The sequence below is a fragment of the Pseudonaja textilis genome, chromosome 1 (assembly GCF_049901715.1).
Source record: "Pseudonaja textilis isolate UNSWEBS1 chromosome 1, rPseTex1.2, whole genome shotgun sequence".
NCBI classification, from domain to species: Eukaryota; Metazoa; Chordata; class Lepidosauria; order Squamata; family Elapidae; genus Pseudonaja; species Pseudonaja textilis.
The window spans coordinates 254,720,026-254,735,424 of NC_141990.1; the positions used below are offsets into that span (position 1 = coordinate 254,720,026).

The following is a 15,399-nucleotide window of genomic DNA, read 5'->3' on the forward strand; positions in this document are numbered from 1 at the left end:
TCCTAGAGACTGCCCAGACAAGTTTCTGCATTTTTCTTGGTAAGGTTTTTCAGAAGTGCTTTGCTTTATTGCTGTAATTTGTATCCTGTAATCATAGCAATAGTTGTTAATTTATTTGTAAGTTCAATTCAGAGTTCTGGCTGCTACCCTTAAAACCCTGTGTAGCTTTGCCTTCCAACTATCTTCCTTCAAGTTTTCTCAACCTGTACATTCCTGCAGGAGACTTTCCATCCCATTGGAGATAAGGAGTATCACAAGCTTTTTCTGTAGTTGTCCCCATGCTGTAGGACACCATGTACCCTGAAATAGGGAACGTCCAAATCTCATTTTCCACAAATCATTTAAGACCTAGTGTTCTGTTGAGGATTTGGGGCCTAGTTATATACATGCCTTTTAAATAGTTTGTTCCCGTTTTCATTATACAGATTTCCTCATTTTTTGTAAAACCTTTGAGCTGCATAGAATCGGACAGTGAAAAAAAAATCATGTAATAAATTAATGTCAAGCATAAAGCTCCAATGTAAGAAGCACATCATCAAATAAAATGCAGTGTATTTAATAATGCTATTTGCATCAGAAGAGAATATTGAGTTGGATGCAATACAATGGCATCTTGTAAGGCAACATACTAGAGTGTATGATTTTAAGTATCCTAATTTGTAGACTTAATATTTTTACCTATACTAGCTATAATAGTACAAGCCCAGTAAGTCTAAAAGTGTCTTGTACACAAATGAAGCATTAGACTGGAAGTTATGGGACAGTACCATAGAAAATATCCTGCTGTAAAAACCCCAAATCCTGTAGATACAAACCAATTTTTTGACATTGATTTCTTTTTTCAGTGCAAAATGAAACTGTAGTAAAAGTCTTATAACAGGCTTAACAGAGTTTTTAAAAACTTTAAAGTATAAAATTGCACATCATATGCATTTTGAAGTGGAAAAAACCTAAATCTTGTCTCTATCACTATGCATGTCATAGTCCTATTCATTTAACATAATTACTACTGTACAAAAACATTCTTTGGCCATGTTTCAACCCTCCTGGAAAAAAATGTGCCAGAAATCTAGGTACAAACAGTTTTTTCCTCCAATTTCCCAATACATTTTACATTTAGATTGTCTTGAAGTTTAATTTTTGCTTTAGTAAATAGAATAACAATTAATTCAGTTGATATAAAAATATGTAGAAATTACTGTAATTACTATATGAATTTTTATCTCACACGTTCTTGTTTATCTTTTTGAAGTGAATGATAACTGTGTTCCTTTTATACTATATTTCTTTTCCAATTCATTAGGGAAGTCAAAATTTTCCTATTCCCAAATAAAAATAGACAGCGTTCATACAGTAATTCTTGTAATTCCATGGTATGGTCATTTACTATTTCCATCTACATCAACTCTGAAATCAGGATCTGTACAGATTTCCCAGTATTAAGGATTTAACATTCAGTCATACTGTATGTTTGTGCAAAAGCTTTTCTAAAACCAATTGGACTCAGTTCCAGGTAAATATAAATACTTGTTTCAACTATTTCACTTTCCCAAACTTTTTACAATAACTCTTGATGCAGATTCTTAGCTATGTTTTTCAAATGGTTTGTTTTTAGAAATTATAAAAATCCATATATCATTCAAAAAACATGAACGGTTTATCTTTAAATCAAAGTTCTAATCATTTATCATATTAGATAAATGGTATTTGAAGAGTGAATTCCTTTACATATTTTATTACGTTATTAATGAGAAAATGTAATAGGCAATTTGCATTTCATAATCAAAGTGAAGGGCTGTAGAAAACCTATTATGACAATGAATGTAGGATTTAAAACATGACAATTTCTAATAATTTTAGTTTCCTGTTATATGTCCTAATTTTAACAATACAAGAATACCCAATTCAACCTAAAGATCATAAACAGTTTAAATATTTCATTTACTTATGTCAGAGGTAACAATACAAAACATGCCTATTATTATTTTATTTGCCATTACAGTTTTATATATATAAAAAAACCAAGCACCATTCTACATTTAAATAACTTTTATATATACAATATTAAAGTACTCCCAATGCTAAGTTTTTCAAAATAATAAAGAAAGGTTCCCATGCTAGTGCATTTCCATCTTTACATCATCTTCAAAATGAAAAACAAAGGAAAATCTTGTTTCTACACTTGATCAGGTACAAGCCAGAAGCAGTATCACCATTCATATCAGTTATTCCACAGTCAAGAATTTAATATATACATACATACACACATGCATGTGTGTTTGTATATTTATATATGCATGTGTGCATATACATACACATACACACATATATACTCATCTATCTGCAGAACCCCAAACATTGTTTTGAAAGTCTGATCAAGTCTGACGTGGACAACGCCCAGAAGGAATTGGAATGCCTAGAATTCTATGTCTGTCTTCATATTCGTCAGTATCTGTCGAGTCTTCCTCCTCATCCATGGCACAATCATTGTGATTGGTTTCCTAAAGACAGGAAAGGCAACATAATTTAGATTTTCAGTTTCTTTAAAGAACCATCCTAGGATTGATAATAATGACACTAATTATTATTAGTTTTGGTGCCTTCAAGTCCAGTCCCTTCAGTTTTCTTGGAAAGATTTTTCAGAAGTGGCTTGCTATTGCTTCCTTTCTTAGGAACTGGCTCACAATTCCCCAGCTGGCCCTTGTGCCTAAGGCAAAATTAGAAGTCACAGTCTCCCAGTTTCTAACCTGATGCCTTCAACCATTCCATCAAACTGACTCTAATGCTTACATTACTATCTCAGTAAAACACAATAACAGAACCATAAAGAAGTTAATTTTTGTTTTTTGTGACATCCATATACTTTTAACTTGATTTCGCAATTGGCTGGCTAAATATTTGACTAAATTCTCACTACTGCCATATTCTACTTATCAAATAAAAAAACTAAACAGAACATTTTAATATATCCCAAACGAATTGTAACTTACAAAACTGTTGAATATACTAGAAATCACTACTCAATTATGTACAATATTTCTCAATTACGTAAAGTGCCTAAATAATTGGAACTCAACTGTCTGTTAAGTAGGTCATGCAGGTAAATAGAAAGCAAACAAGAATTCTTGACAAAATAGGATATAAACCTGAATCTAAATCTAATATTCTGTTTCTTAATCAGCCAATTCCAATTTTTGTAGAAGGTCCAATGAGTAAAATATTCATGCACATCAGTTTTTATTAAAATACTGTATAGGATATTTTATTATGTATTGGAATGCTTTTAAATGTTTTATGAACTCTACCTTAATAATTTCAGAGAATAACATTAATCAGTTTTTTTAACAAAGTACATCAAGACAAGACCTTTTTTATTTACGTCAAACTGGATTGTGTCATGTGACATATCGTGATGTATCACAATGTTTTTTGCTTTTGCGGGGTAGACGTGGCCTGTGAGTGACTCATCTGGCCCACAGGTCACCAGTTTGATAGTCTGATTTACACCATTATAGAGTACCTAAATATAAATGACTGTCACTAGAAATGTAGTCCAAAATCCTGTCAAAATCCTGTAATCCTGTCAAAACTATTTCATCCTCAGCTATTAATGTAAGTACTATTGTAATTATATATTAATCATTTATCTAAAATTCATTTTGTTGGATTATATTTTGAAATGAAATTACATAGCTCTTATAGATCCTCCATTCTGCATGTTTAACACATATTTACTATCAGAAATCAAATTAGATTGTTGAACATCCAATTTGAAGTACATTAGTTGATGACTGATTCTGAAAGCTATAAATTGTACACAATTATGACCATCCTATGATGGAACAGGGAAGCTGGAGATAAGTTTGATGAAAGCAATGAGAAGTCTGTTCATAGAGGATGTTGCCTTGTTTGATAATTTTTATGCAAAAAGAATACTATTTTAAATATACAAGTCTATTAGTACTTGGGAACCAGATATAAAAATTATGGCCTAAACCAGGTTGCTTCAACTTACCATACGTGCTATGGATACTTTGAATGTTGGGCAAACCATGTGAAATCTAGGAATGGTAACATTAAAATATTTATCTTTGTAGTATAGACAATGGAATGTATAGTATCCTTCCATGTATCCTGATGTAGTAGGAAATGTAGTACAACTAGTATACTCATAGACTCGACCAGGACTAATTATTGGAAATTCTCCTGCAGAAATAAAATGATCAGAGAACTTTAGAGTCAAGTACACTTAAATTAAGGTCAAATTATGTTAGGATTAAATCATTATTTTAAAATGTGATTCAATAGCTTGTAACAAATAGTGACTTGAAACAAATAAGATGTCGTGCATTTCTTACGGATTTCCTTGTTGCTCTATGACAGGGGTATCAAGCTCAGTTTCATTGATGGCCGCATCAGGGTTGTTTGACCTTGGTATGTGTGTATATTTGGCCAGGGTCGACGTGGCCAGCATGACATTACTCATTTCAGGGGTGCCTGTGGTGGCTCGAGTGCTCTGGCAGCAAAAAGCTCCATTTTTGGCTGCTATGGCTTCCAGCTACCCTCTGCCAGTGAAAATGGAGCTCTGGAGGGCTATGTGCGGCTCTCTGAAGCTCCATTTTCACTGGCAGACGCACTGTGGGCTAGTCCTTCACTGTTTCCAGGGTAGCCCCATGGGCCAGATCTAAGCACCCCGGGGACCTGATTCTGTTCCTGGGCCTTGAGTATGACACCACTGCTTTATGACAATCAGAATACTGAAATTTAAATTTAACCTGAACATGGATGTATAAGACTTCATCTATTTTGAAATAGATTCTAGACTGAGATACCACAGCAGTATTTTTTTTCTTTAAACTAACATAATTTAGTCAAACACCTTTATTATTTTGAGAAAATCAACCAATCATTTCTTCATTTAGTCAACATTTTGAAACAATGTCCCTTACCTACTACTCCAGGACCCTGAACCTCCTCCACATCACCTTTGGCATTTGTTATTCTCCAATACCGGCTATCTAATTGACAAGCCTTCTCTGGAAGTGCATCTTTGGACATCTCAATTCTAATAAATTACACAAAATGCTTCTTTTAGAAATGGGTCTTTTACACAGCATAGCAGCATACATTGCCCAGAAATATTAATCCTTAACTCTTGTGGAAATATTTTTGTAAAGGAAGCAGGATGTATGCTATCTACATTACATATCAACTTATGAATGCAATGCAATTTGAGAATATAGGCATTTAAAAAAATAACCATTTTTGAAAAAGTGAAAGTAAATAGCAGACATTCTGCTTTTCATATACAGTATACAGCATCACATATTCCTCAGTGATACAATAAAAAACGCTGAGGATCTTTTTTTTAAAGTATCATATAAGAAAAATATATTAATAAAATAGCCAGAAAGTACCATATGTATTCTATCATGATAAATGGCTATGACAGATGTAGAACCATATTACAAAACCACATACTATAAGAGGCAATAAGAAGCATTTTCCTATGGAGATAAATATATTTTGAGTGTATTGGAAATGCAAGTAAAATGTTTAAGAAAAAAGGATAGGTAGTCCTTGACTTACGACTACAATTGAACCCAATATTTCTGTTGTTAACTAAGACATCTGTTAAGTGAGTTTTGCCCGATATTACACCTTTTTTACCTCAGTTGTTAACTGAATGACTTCAATTGATAAGTTAGTAAACTGGTTCTTAAGTGAGTCTGGCTTCCCCATTGACTTTGCTTGTCAGAAAGTTGCAAAAAGTGATCACATGACACTGCAACCATCATAAATGTGAGTCAGCTACCAAGTGTCCAAATTTTGATCGGGTGACCGTGGGGATGCTACAAAAGTGATAACTGAAAAATGCTCATAAGTCACTTTTTTCAGTGCCATTGTAACTTTTGAACAGTCACTAAATAAACTGTTGTAAGTTGAGGACTACCTGTACACTAAGGAAACCAACTTAACACTTGTGGAGACATATGATTATTACAGGAAAAAAAATGCTGAACTGGAATGGTTGTTTGACAAACGTTCTACACTGCAAAACAATCCAAAAACTTAGTTTGGGTTCTCAAGTGGATCAAAATATTGGCACATTTCAATTATTCTTAAAAACATTTAAATATTTTAAAATATTTTTAGCAATTAAAATATGTAGTAACCATTCAATAACATATTTGTACTAATTTTACCTGATTCTGTAAGTGAAGAAGTAATGAGGCGGATGCACAGAGCTGAGTTCAGGTAGGAAAGATGTGGAAACTGAAACAGTAATATCTCCTGTTTTGGCTACACAGTCCTTTTCATGAACATATCTAGCAAATGAAAAAGTAAAATTTTCTTATCTGATATGTAAAGGAATAAATATTGAAAGATTAAAGCCAGCATTACATGTTTCAAATAGTGTATTTTATACTTTATTCAATACACCTGCTGTATTGAATACACCTGTTATTTCTACTGTATTCACATCTAAATATTGAAATGGATATTTCCTCACATCTACTTTTCATCATTACAGATACTTATGAATATCATGAAGAGATTACTTAAAACTAGGGCTGGAAAGCTAAGTTTCCAAGAGCAGCTACATCTGCCATTCAGAGAGCTGAACTGTACCTATTCTAGAATCATCTAAACTGTACATCATGATGCCTTGCCTGTACAATTTTGAAAACCCTGCATAATCGGTGGGGCTCCCAACTTAATGAGGAACAGCATCACAGCAATCACTTATAACAAAAATAATATAGTAATTAATGTCAACATTACATTCCCCACTTCTAATGCTGATAAGTAAATCTCCAAAGGCCTTTCTAGATATTTTAACAAATATCTAGAAAGTGATGATAGGAGAAGCCATTCTTGTTGGGATGAGGAGTGGGTAGGTAAGGGCAAATTATTTCAGAGAAAAGGAGCTTCTACCAAGAATGACTGCCTCTGTCATAACCTTAGCATTACTTTTGTTTAGCACAAAACAATACAGGTAGTCATTAACTTATGACAGTTCATTTAGTGACCGTTCAAAGTGACAACGGCACTGAAAAAACTGACCTATAACCATTTTTTTACACTTATGACCATTGCAGCATCCCAATAGCCACGTGATTTATATTAGGATGCTTGACACCTCACATTTATGACAGCTGCAGAGTCCCAGGGTCACGGGATCCCCCTTTGTGACCTTCTGACGAGCAAAGTCAATGATGAAACCAGATTCACTTAACCATATTATTAATTTAACAACAGTGCAGTGATCCAGTTAACAAATGGGACAAGAAAAGTCATAAAATGGGGCAAAACTCACTTAACAAATTTCGCAGCAACATAAATTTTGGGCTTAATTATGGTTGTAGGTCAAAGACTATCTGTACATTAGGAAAACATTTTTTCTAAGAGCCTGCTTTTTTTGTATTACAGATAAATGATAACAAATGGGTTTTTCATTAAAATGTAATATTTAAATAATATTAGAAGCATTTTATAAAATGTAGTAAAATATCTCTTTCAATAGTCTCGCATATTATTAATACTTTTTAGAAGATTATGAGGCTTTGTTTCTGTAATCTGTAGTATAAAACCTTTGCTTTCTCATTTATATATTACTATACCTAAATACTATCAATATTTACATTTATACAAATTTCCATTGTTTTTTTCTTAGTCACAATATAATATTGTATACTGTATTGTAGCAGTATTGTATTGTAAACTAAATTTATAATACCTGAAAATCTGGTCTCGGATGATTGGATAGGCACCTGTTACTACATTGTTAACATAGGAGGTGAACCACTCCAAATAGGAATTACCTAGATGTTGAAGAAGGAAAAACAAGTTTACAAGAAAAAAAAAACAGGATCAATTGATTAGATTTTCAATAAAATCTATAAAACTCAAGTCTTCCTTGGAACATATATATTGTCTCTTTGATGGACAAGTTAACTATAAACAAGTTAGGTATCTGATTAAGCTGATACAATATTAATTAATAATTTATGAACATAACATCAAAGTGACATAGTAAAGACTGAATAGTTCATTCTTTATGTAGAACTAGAATGTCACAGTAAAAGACACCCCTGGGGTAGAAAGATGGATTGGAAATTAGTTTTCAAAGCTTTGTAATAACCTGGATAAAGTTTTAGAGTAGGGAATACATGATGAGAATTGTGGTTCCATAGAAGTTATTTCCGGAATCTTTGCTTAAATAGCTGCCAATCAACCTTCTTCAATCAGATGAGTTTCAATTATGTTAGACTATAATCTCATCTGTAGTTGATCCAATAGTTGACTCACTTTATTTACTAGGCTGCTGTAAAGACACACAGTAATAAAGCAGACATGTTGAGCATCTGTTGGGAATAAGCATATATATGTTGCTCATCATCCTAATTATCGTCTTCCCGTTATTCCTCTTGAAAATGTTTCTCCATTAGAGTTCCAAAACATATTTACCTGTGATAAACATATCAATTGCAGATGGATTACGGGCCATTTGATCCTTCAAATAAAATGAAACAGGTTATTTGTATCCTAAAATAAATACTTTTAAAAGGCATAAACAGCAGTAAGATTTCAGTCAAGTTTTTATAGTTTTAGTTCTATATACTCTCTTTTTAAAGTGTGTTGTGCAAATATATTGTCTGCTACTAACATTTAGAATAATTTAGCAAACTAAACTGGAAAATTTAATTTTGTTATATTATCAAGAACATAGTTTGAAAAATAACTAAAAATACATGAATTAAATCCTTTAAATTCATAACTTTTTAAATATTGTTATTCTAGTTTAAAGCAAATTACAATATCCTGCTAGGATGCACTGAGGTTTCAATCCTAAAACAAGCAAAGAACAGTCATATTTTAGAATATGCTAATGAGTTGTACTATTACTATAGAAGTAACTTTACACCCAAGATTTATAGTTTAAAATATTGATGCAAAATTCAATTAATTACAAAGGGAAAAAAAGATCTTAGTATTATATAGATGGAAAAGTTATATTATAATATGTTTGGAAAATGAAAGTTTTGGTTTCAGGAATTCTGAGAGGTTTCTCCTTTTACGGGAACTAAAAACAGGACGTACTGGCAAGCAGACCAGATGTGATTTTCACAGTGTAAAAGAAGTTACTGGAAATTTATCTTGAATAAATTCAAAATATAAAAACATGCTCAATAAACATTCTTCTACCATTAAGCAAAATCCTATGTTATCAGGGATATATGAACAATCTGTTGTGAAAATCACAGAACTGATTTTTATACCTTAGCATAATAAAGAGATGCTACATTTGATTTTTAGTCTATTGATAAGCAATGTAATTACTATAGATAAATCTTTATGCCAATATTTATAAAAATCAGCAGAGCATTATCGTCTACAAAATTTTCAAGTTATTCAAGTATACATTTTCTTAATAATATACTAAGTAAAAACTACAGCTATAACTATACCATTACATTACGATTTGTCAGTCTATTCCTAATCACCATGCAATATTTTCTGATTTCCTACTCACAGTTCTCATCTAGCAGTTCCTCTGACTGTTGATCTTGATGCAAAAGGTTTTTTTCAACAGCCTAATTAATTTTCACTTTTTTGACAGCCGTTAAGAGCCCTTGCTATCCTCTCAAACCTGTTTCCTCTCCACCAGTTACAACTTCTAAACATTCATGTGACCTTTTGCCACTGATGGAAAGGGGGGTGGGGGAAATCAGGTGAAAGAGCAGCTGACTTCAAATATTCTACAAACACAGTCAAATTACATCCATGGTTATGTATCAATTTCATGAAGTGTGTGAGCTGCGTTACTGCTGTCTAAAATATATATTTGAAATCTTTCTTACTGGACATTGGTAGAAGATTTCATACTTATTGCGCCCCTCCATGCTCTCAAGAGCCATGTATTGACTCAATCCAGTGTGAATGCAAAAGGTTAAGGGAAGGCATTGCTTCAGTCCTAGTCGCTGCTGAAAGCCCCCAGCTGCCGTGTCAATGTCCAATAAATCTTCAGAGCGATAGTGATTGGAGAGTGCCATGCTTCCCATCAACCTTTGTATAAAAAATGTTTAAAAATATGCTTAAGAACATTAATGTAATTTTTGAATTCTTGTGCATAAAATTAATTCCAAAGAGCAAATACAATGAATTTTAATCTCTCACCCTGGGACAACCAGCTTCTGTCCATTATGGATTCGAAATGAACATCGATAATCATCAGGTAATTTGCAACCAATCTGTGCTTCCACTGCATCCAGATCATCTTCCTGAACACCGTCTGTCATATTAAGAAGTTACAAGTTTTCATACATGATTTCACACAATATAAACAAGCAACAATCTAAGACCCAATGCTAAACTGCTCAGCAAGTCCCACAGAAGTCAGCAACTCCGACAATTGTGTCAGGCTCATTTTCAGATGTAAGCAGGGCACTTTGTAACCTGTGGAACACAAAAAGAGCATCTCTATTGCAAATTTTAAATCAGATGCTTCTTCAATAAAGCACACATGAAAGTTTCTAAGTCTATCTTTGTGTTCATGTGTGTGCACTGCTTCCCTTCCCTTCACACTGAAAGAGTTGTATTATTGATGTGAAGAGAAGCGTTTCATTTGTGCTCCTCAACTCTTCAGAGCATCTCTTTGGAATGTTTTGCACATTCCTATAAACCAGAAGTGAATAAATTATTTTACTTCCAAAATAACTACAGGTAGTTCTTTGGTTATGATGGCAATTATGACTGGAATTTCTGTCACTATGTGATCTAATAAAATACAATGTCACATGAATACATAGCTTAACAGCAGCAATCTTGGCATTCCTGGCTCCTGTTGGAATTATAGAATTATAACACTCGCCAATAGTTGTTATTGAGTTTCTTATATAAAAATGCCAAAGTTAAATTCAAAATTTGAAAAGAAAAATCAAGGTACAAAGCTTTTCAAAGTATCAGGTATATTAACAATACCTTTCAAAGAACTAATCATCCGAGGACAATGCTGCAACAAATATTTTTCCAAATCATCCCAGGCTTTTTTAAGTGTAGCATAATACTGAATATATGTTCCCAAATCAGCATACATATCTATGAAAATTGCTTTCCAGCTCTTAGTTGTTCGAGACTTCTCAGCTCTAAAAAAAAAATCAAATATGTACATTCATTGAGTCTGTTATCTGCACCTCTATAAGTGTCTGGTTTGGTTCTGCAACCCAACAGGACAGACACAGACTTCAGAGGATAATTAGGACTATAGAAAAAACAATTACTACCAACCTGCCTTTAATCGAGGACTTGCACGAGTCAAAAAGAGGGCTGTGAAAATATTTATAAAACCCTCACATCCCGGACATAAATTGTTTCAACTCCTACCCTCAAAACGACGCTATAGAGCACTGCACACCAGAACAAAGAGACACAAGAACAGTTTTTCCCCAAATGTCATCACTCTGCTAAACAAATAATTCCCTCAACACTGCCCAACTATTTACAAATTCTGCACTACTATTACTATTAATCTTCTCATCACTCATCACCCATCCCCTCCCACTTGTGACTGTATGGCTGTAACTTTGTTGCTTGTATCCTTACGATTTATATTGACTGTTTCCTAGTATGATTTGATTGCTTATTGTACCCTATGACTATCATTAAGTGTTGTACCTTATAATTCTTGCCTCTTGACGAATGTATCTTTTCTTTTATGTACACTGAGAGCATTTGCACCAAGACAAATTCCTTGTGTGTCCAATCACACTTGGCCAATAAAGAATTCTATTCTATTCTATTCTATTCTATTCTATTCTATTCTATTCTATTCCATAAGCAGCAAGTGGTAATATCAATGCCACATTTATACTGTACATTATGTACAGTGACGCTGTAGGTAAGATTAGAAAACCTGTTTCAAAATTGAAATTTCATTAAGCTGAGCCCAAAATAGTTATTGCTTGCTAAATGTGTTGAACTCAAAACTCTCTATACTCCTTTAATTAAAGCAAGGTAGTTTACAAAAATAGTGAGATCAGCCCAGATCTATTGACCACTGAATCATCTGGTCTAACAAATTTAAACTATTCTAGTACACCTGGAGAAGAACTAATTATTTTAGAAGCTATTCCTCAAGAATACATTTGATCATGTCAAATTGATATTTAGAAGCATTTCCACTTAACTGAAAATGAACAAAACCTCAACTCTTAATTCAATATTGTAAAATATCAGTCTGCCCACACACATTTATCCTCTTAAATCTCATACTGCGCATAAGGAATTAACATAATTAATATATCAAATGGAGCAAAAACTCCATGGAGAGTAAGTATAGATATAAATGTATGAAAATATAGATATAAATGTATTTATACTTATGCCCATAAATGCATATTATAGTATGTAAATATAGATGTAAAAGTATACACATATTTATAATTACTTATAATTAGTACATAAGCATATACATATACATATATAGATATTTATAAATACTTATATTTCAAATAATAATAGCAAATAATTCAGATGGTTACACCTAGAAGCAATTTCAAAGCCTTGTTTTTCCATATTACAATTACTAACTTGTATTGGATAAAAAGTATAAGCCATTTTTTATTTTATGCAAACTGAAATATTATCCACACTTACTCAGAAAGAAGCCAGTATTTCTTACAATGCCTTTTCCATAATGGATCGTGGACTGAAAGTTGATTTAATCTACGACTTACAAAACAGCAACTGCAACAAAGAGGTATCGGATTAAATTTAATGTTAATACTAAGGTAGTTTTTATTACACAGAAGAGAATGAAGCTAAAAACCACCCAGATTTGAAATTAAAATTAACATGTTTTATGTAGATATTTAATACTTGGTTTTTAAATGATCACACATTAAATTATTTAGAAGCTGAACTTCTAGATATATATTTGATCATTTAGTTTCTTTTTCTAAAGCTTTAAGGATTCAATATTTGAAGAAGTTGTCAGCATTGATTTGGATTCTCATGATAAGGAAGCATGAGAATTGTTAAAAAAGAAAGAAAATTTTCCTACTGGAAATGTATTACTTCCTTAGTTTTCAATAAATAATGCAAACATATTTACCCTTAATTTCCATTTATAATTTTGAATGTCAAACTCACTATTTTATATAAAATTCTGCCAACACATCAAATGTTGTACCCTCAAGGAACAATCTATTTGGTGGTGCCATTATTAGTTAGAAATAATGAACCACCATTGCAGATCATACCATGTCAAAACATTTATCCTATAATTTTAATCAGATGTTCACTATGCAATTCACTGTTAAGTTATTTAGTGGCCAAATTAACCACTGAGGGCCACTTTCAATTTTGCTTGATGTTTTCCCTGCATAAACACTAGACATAAACACTATGGAGATTCTCAGTCCTTCAGGTCATGGTTGTCCCAAAGGTGCTTTTTCAAGAGGCAACTGGACTTTCTGGTTTTTCTTTATGACATTTCACTTCTCATCCAAGAAGTCTCCAGCTCATCCAAGAGCTGAAGAAGCTTCTTCGATGACATGCGAAACCTCTTCAAAGAAAAACCAGAATGTCTAGTTGCCTCTTGAAAAAGTATGTTTGGGACTAGACACTAACTGAAAGACAACTCATTTTTATTTTCACTACTTTTTTCACTATTTTCAATAGACTTACTTTCCCTGTTATTTTGGAGGGGAGCAATCTCACAGAAGAAAAAATATTTGAAAGGTTAAGTAGTTCCTTCTTTCTCCAATCAACTGTAGGAGCTGATATGTTTTCCATTACAAAAGATGGTTCATTTAAAATCATCAATAGAAAATTACATCAGGACACTGGCACTAAACCCCTTCTGAGTCAAGTCAACAACGTCCTACAGTGGGAATGACGAGTCCCCCCCACTAATAATTCTACTAATTGTGTTTCTCTTTCTCAGCAAAGCCTTAAATACCGTATCACAAGGGCAAGGCCCGTTTTAACGCAGTGAATAATGCAAGCACCTGTTGATACATGCAAGCCTGATGAAAGAAACCTGTCCATCAGCAAAGGGAGGCGCTTGGAAGGTTCCTTGATGCCCTGGCAAGGAAAAGCCTCTGCAGCTCGCAACATCAGAAATAAATGCTCCCCCCCCCATCGAGGCCTCTGCCCAGCTTCCTGCCCCACGGAAAAGCCACTTGCCCCGGTTCGCTCGATCTCAAGGAAACCTCACCCTTCTTTCGACACCAATCCCCATCTCCAGCCTGCTCCGAGACCCTCGAGATACCACACCTTCCCTAAGCAAGCCTTCCAATCCCCATCCTTTTTGGGGGGGACGGACGGACGGACGAAGCCACCGAGCTGGCTTCTCTATTTTCTCTCCCCCCGCGCCTCTCCTAAGAAGACACCATCGCCCTTCGCCTCCCTTCTTTCCCAATGGCTGGTGCTGCAGGGGAAAGTAAGGGGCGGGTCAGTCATGCCACAGGCTCGGCCTCAGCTCCCACCCACCCGTTCCCGGCGGTGCCCCCACCTCATGAGGTCTTTGTAATCCAGGAAGCTTAGGATGAGTAATAGCGGGTCAGTGGGCAACTGCTCCAGGCTGAGGGTCGTCAAGTCCTGCTCAGCGACGTCCGCCATCTTGACGCTTGCCCTGCTGGCTCTTTGCTCCCGGCCCGAGGCTCCGCCCCTTACTTCGCTCGGATTGAGCCACACTGAAGGAAGCCCGCCCACAGCCTGTTACCTGCGCGCGGCAGGCGCGTGCTTCTTCCCTCCCCACGCGGGTTTGTTATCAAAACAAGCGGGGTTGGGGGTAGGAGGAGGGATCCGCGCGCCTAAAGGTCTGGCCCGAGAGGAGGGAGGCCCTAGACCTGTCGGAGAGTTCGCCTCGGGGCCTCCCCACAGCCCCCGCCCGCCCGCTCCGTGGTAACTTATCAGGGATGGGCAGTTTGCTTGCAATTTTTTTTTATCTTACTAAGCCTGGTGTCTCTTTTGTAAGGGCGGCGCCCCAGACTTAAACTGAAGCTGAGTTTGTCCTTAAGCTCGGCTTTGTATATAGCCTCTACAAAAGCTCTCTCTTGGTTTCTATAATTTGACACTAAGCCGCAAGGAGGTAGGTCTTAATGTTGTCCCAAAACATAAACAGTAGGGCGCAGTCCCAAAGGTGATTTTTCAAGAGGCAACTGGACTTGTTTTTTCTTTGAAGACGTTTCTCTTCTCATCCAAGAAGCTTCTTTAGCTCTGACAGGATTGTAGGAAGTTAGCACCTACCCCTCTCCTAGAAAAATGGAATACCCTGGGAAATACTAAAAAGGCAGAATATTTCCCCTAAAAAGGAATAAAAACTCAGAAGCAGAAACTCAGTCGTCCCCGTCCCCGTCCCCGTCCCCCCCCCCGCACCTTTGTTAGTGG

General features: G+C 34.8%; 1 protein-coding gene across 1 annotated transcript; it reads right to left on the reverse strand.

Moving 5' to 3' along the window:
- Window positions 1-1,115: 1,115 nt before the first annotated feature.
- On the reverse strand, window positions 1,116-14,905 carry FBXO3 (F-box protein 3). The gene is made up of 11 exons (XM_026706892.2): window positions 14,522-14,905; window positions 12,661-12,750; window positions 10,987-11,150; window positions 10,183-10,297; window positions 9,867-10,071; window positions 8,473-8,518; window positions 7,742-7,826; window positions 6,207-6,329; window positions 4,950-5,065; window positions 4,016-4,206; window positions 1,116-2,501 (listed from the first exon to the last, which is right to left on the reverse strand). Exons 1-11 carry the CDS (start codon window positions 14,626-14,628, stop codon window positions 2,376-2,378), a joined length of 1,368 nt encoding a protein of 455 aa, XP_026562677.1. The 5' UTR covers window positions 14,629-14,905; the 3' UTR covers window positions 1,116-2,375.
- Window positions 14,906-15,399: the final 494 nt, after the last annotated feature.

Coding starts and splice junctions, on each gene's coding strand:
- FBXO3 (XM_026706892.2), bottom strand. CDS start 14,628: ATGGCGGACGTCGCTGAGCAGGACTTGACGACCCTCAGCCTGGAGCAG. Junction 5,066..6,206: donor TTCTTCACTTACAGAATCAG/GTAAAATTAGTA, acceptor GTAATTTATTAG/AATTGAGATGTCCAAAGATG. Junction 2,502..4,015: donor AAGTATCCATAGCACGTATG/GTAAGTTGAAGC, acceptor TCCTGTCTTTAG/GAAACCAATCACAATGATTG.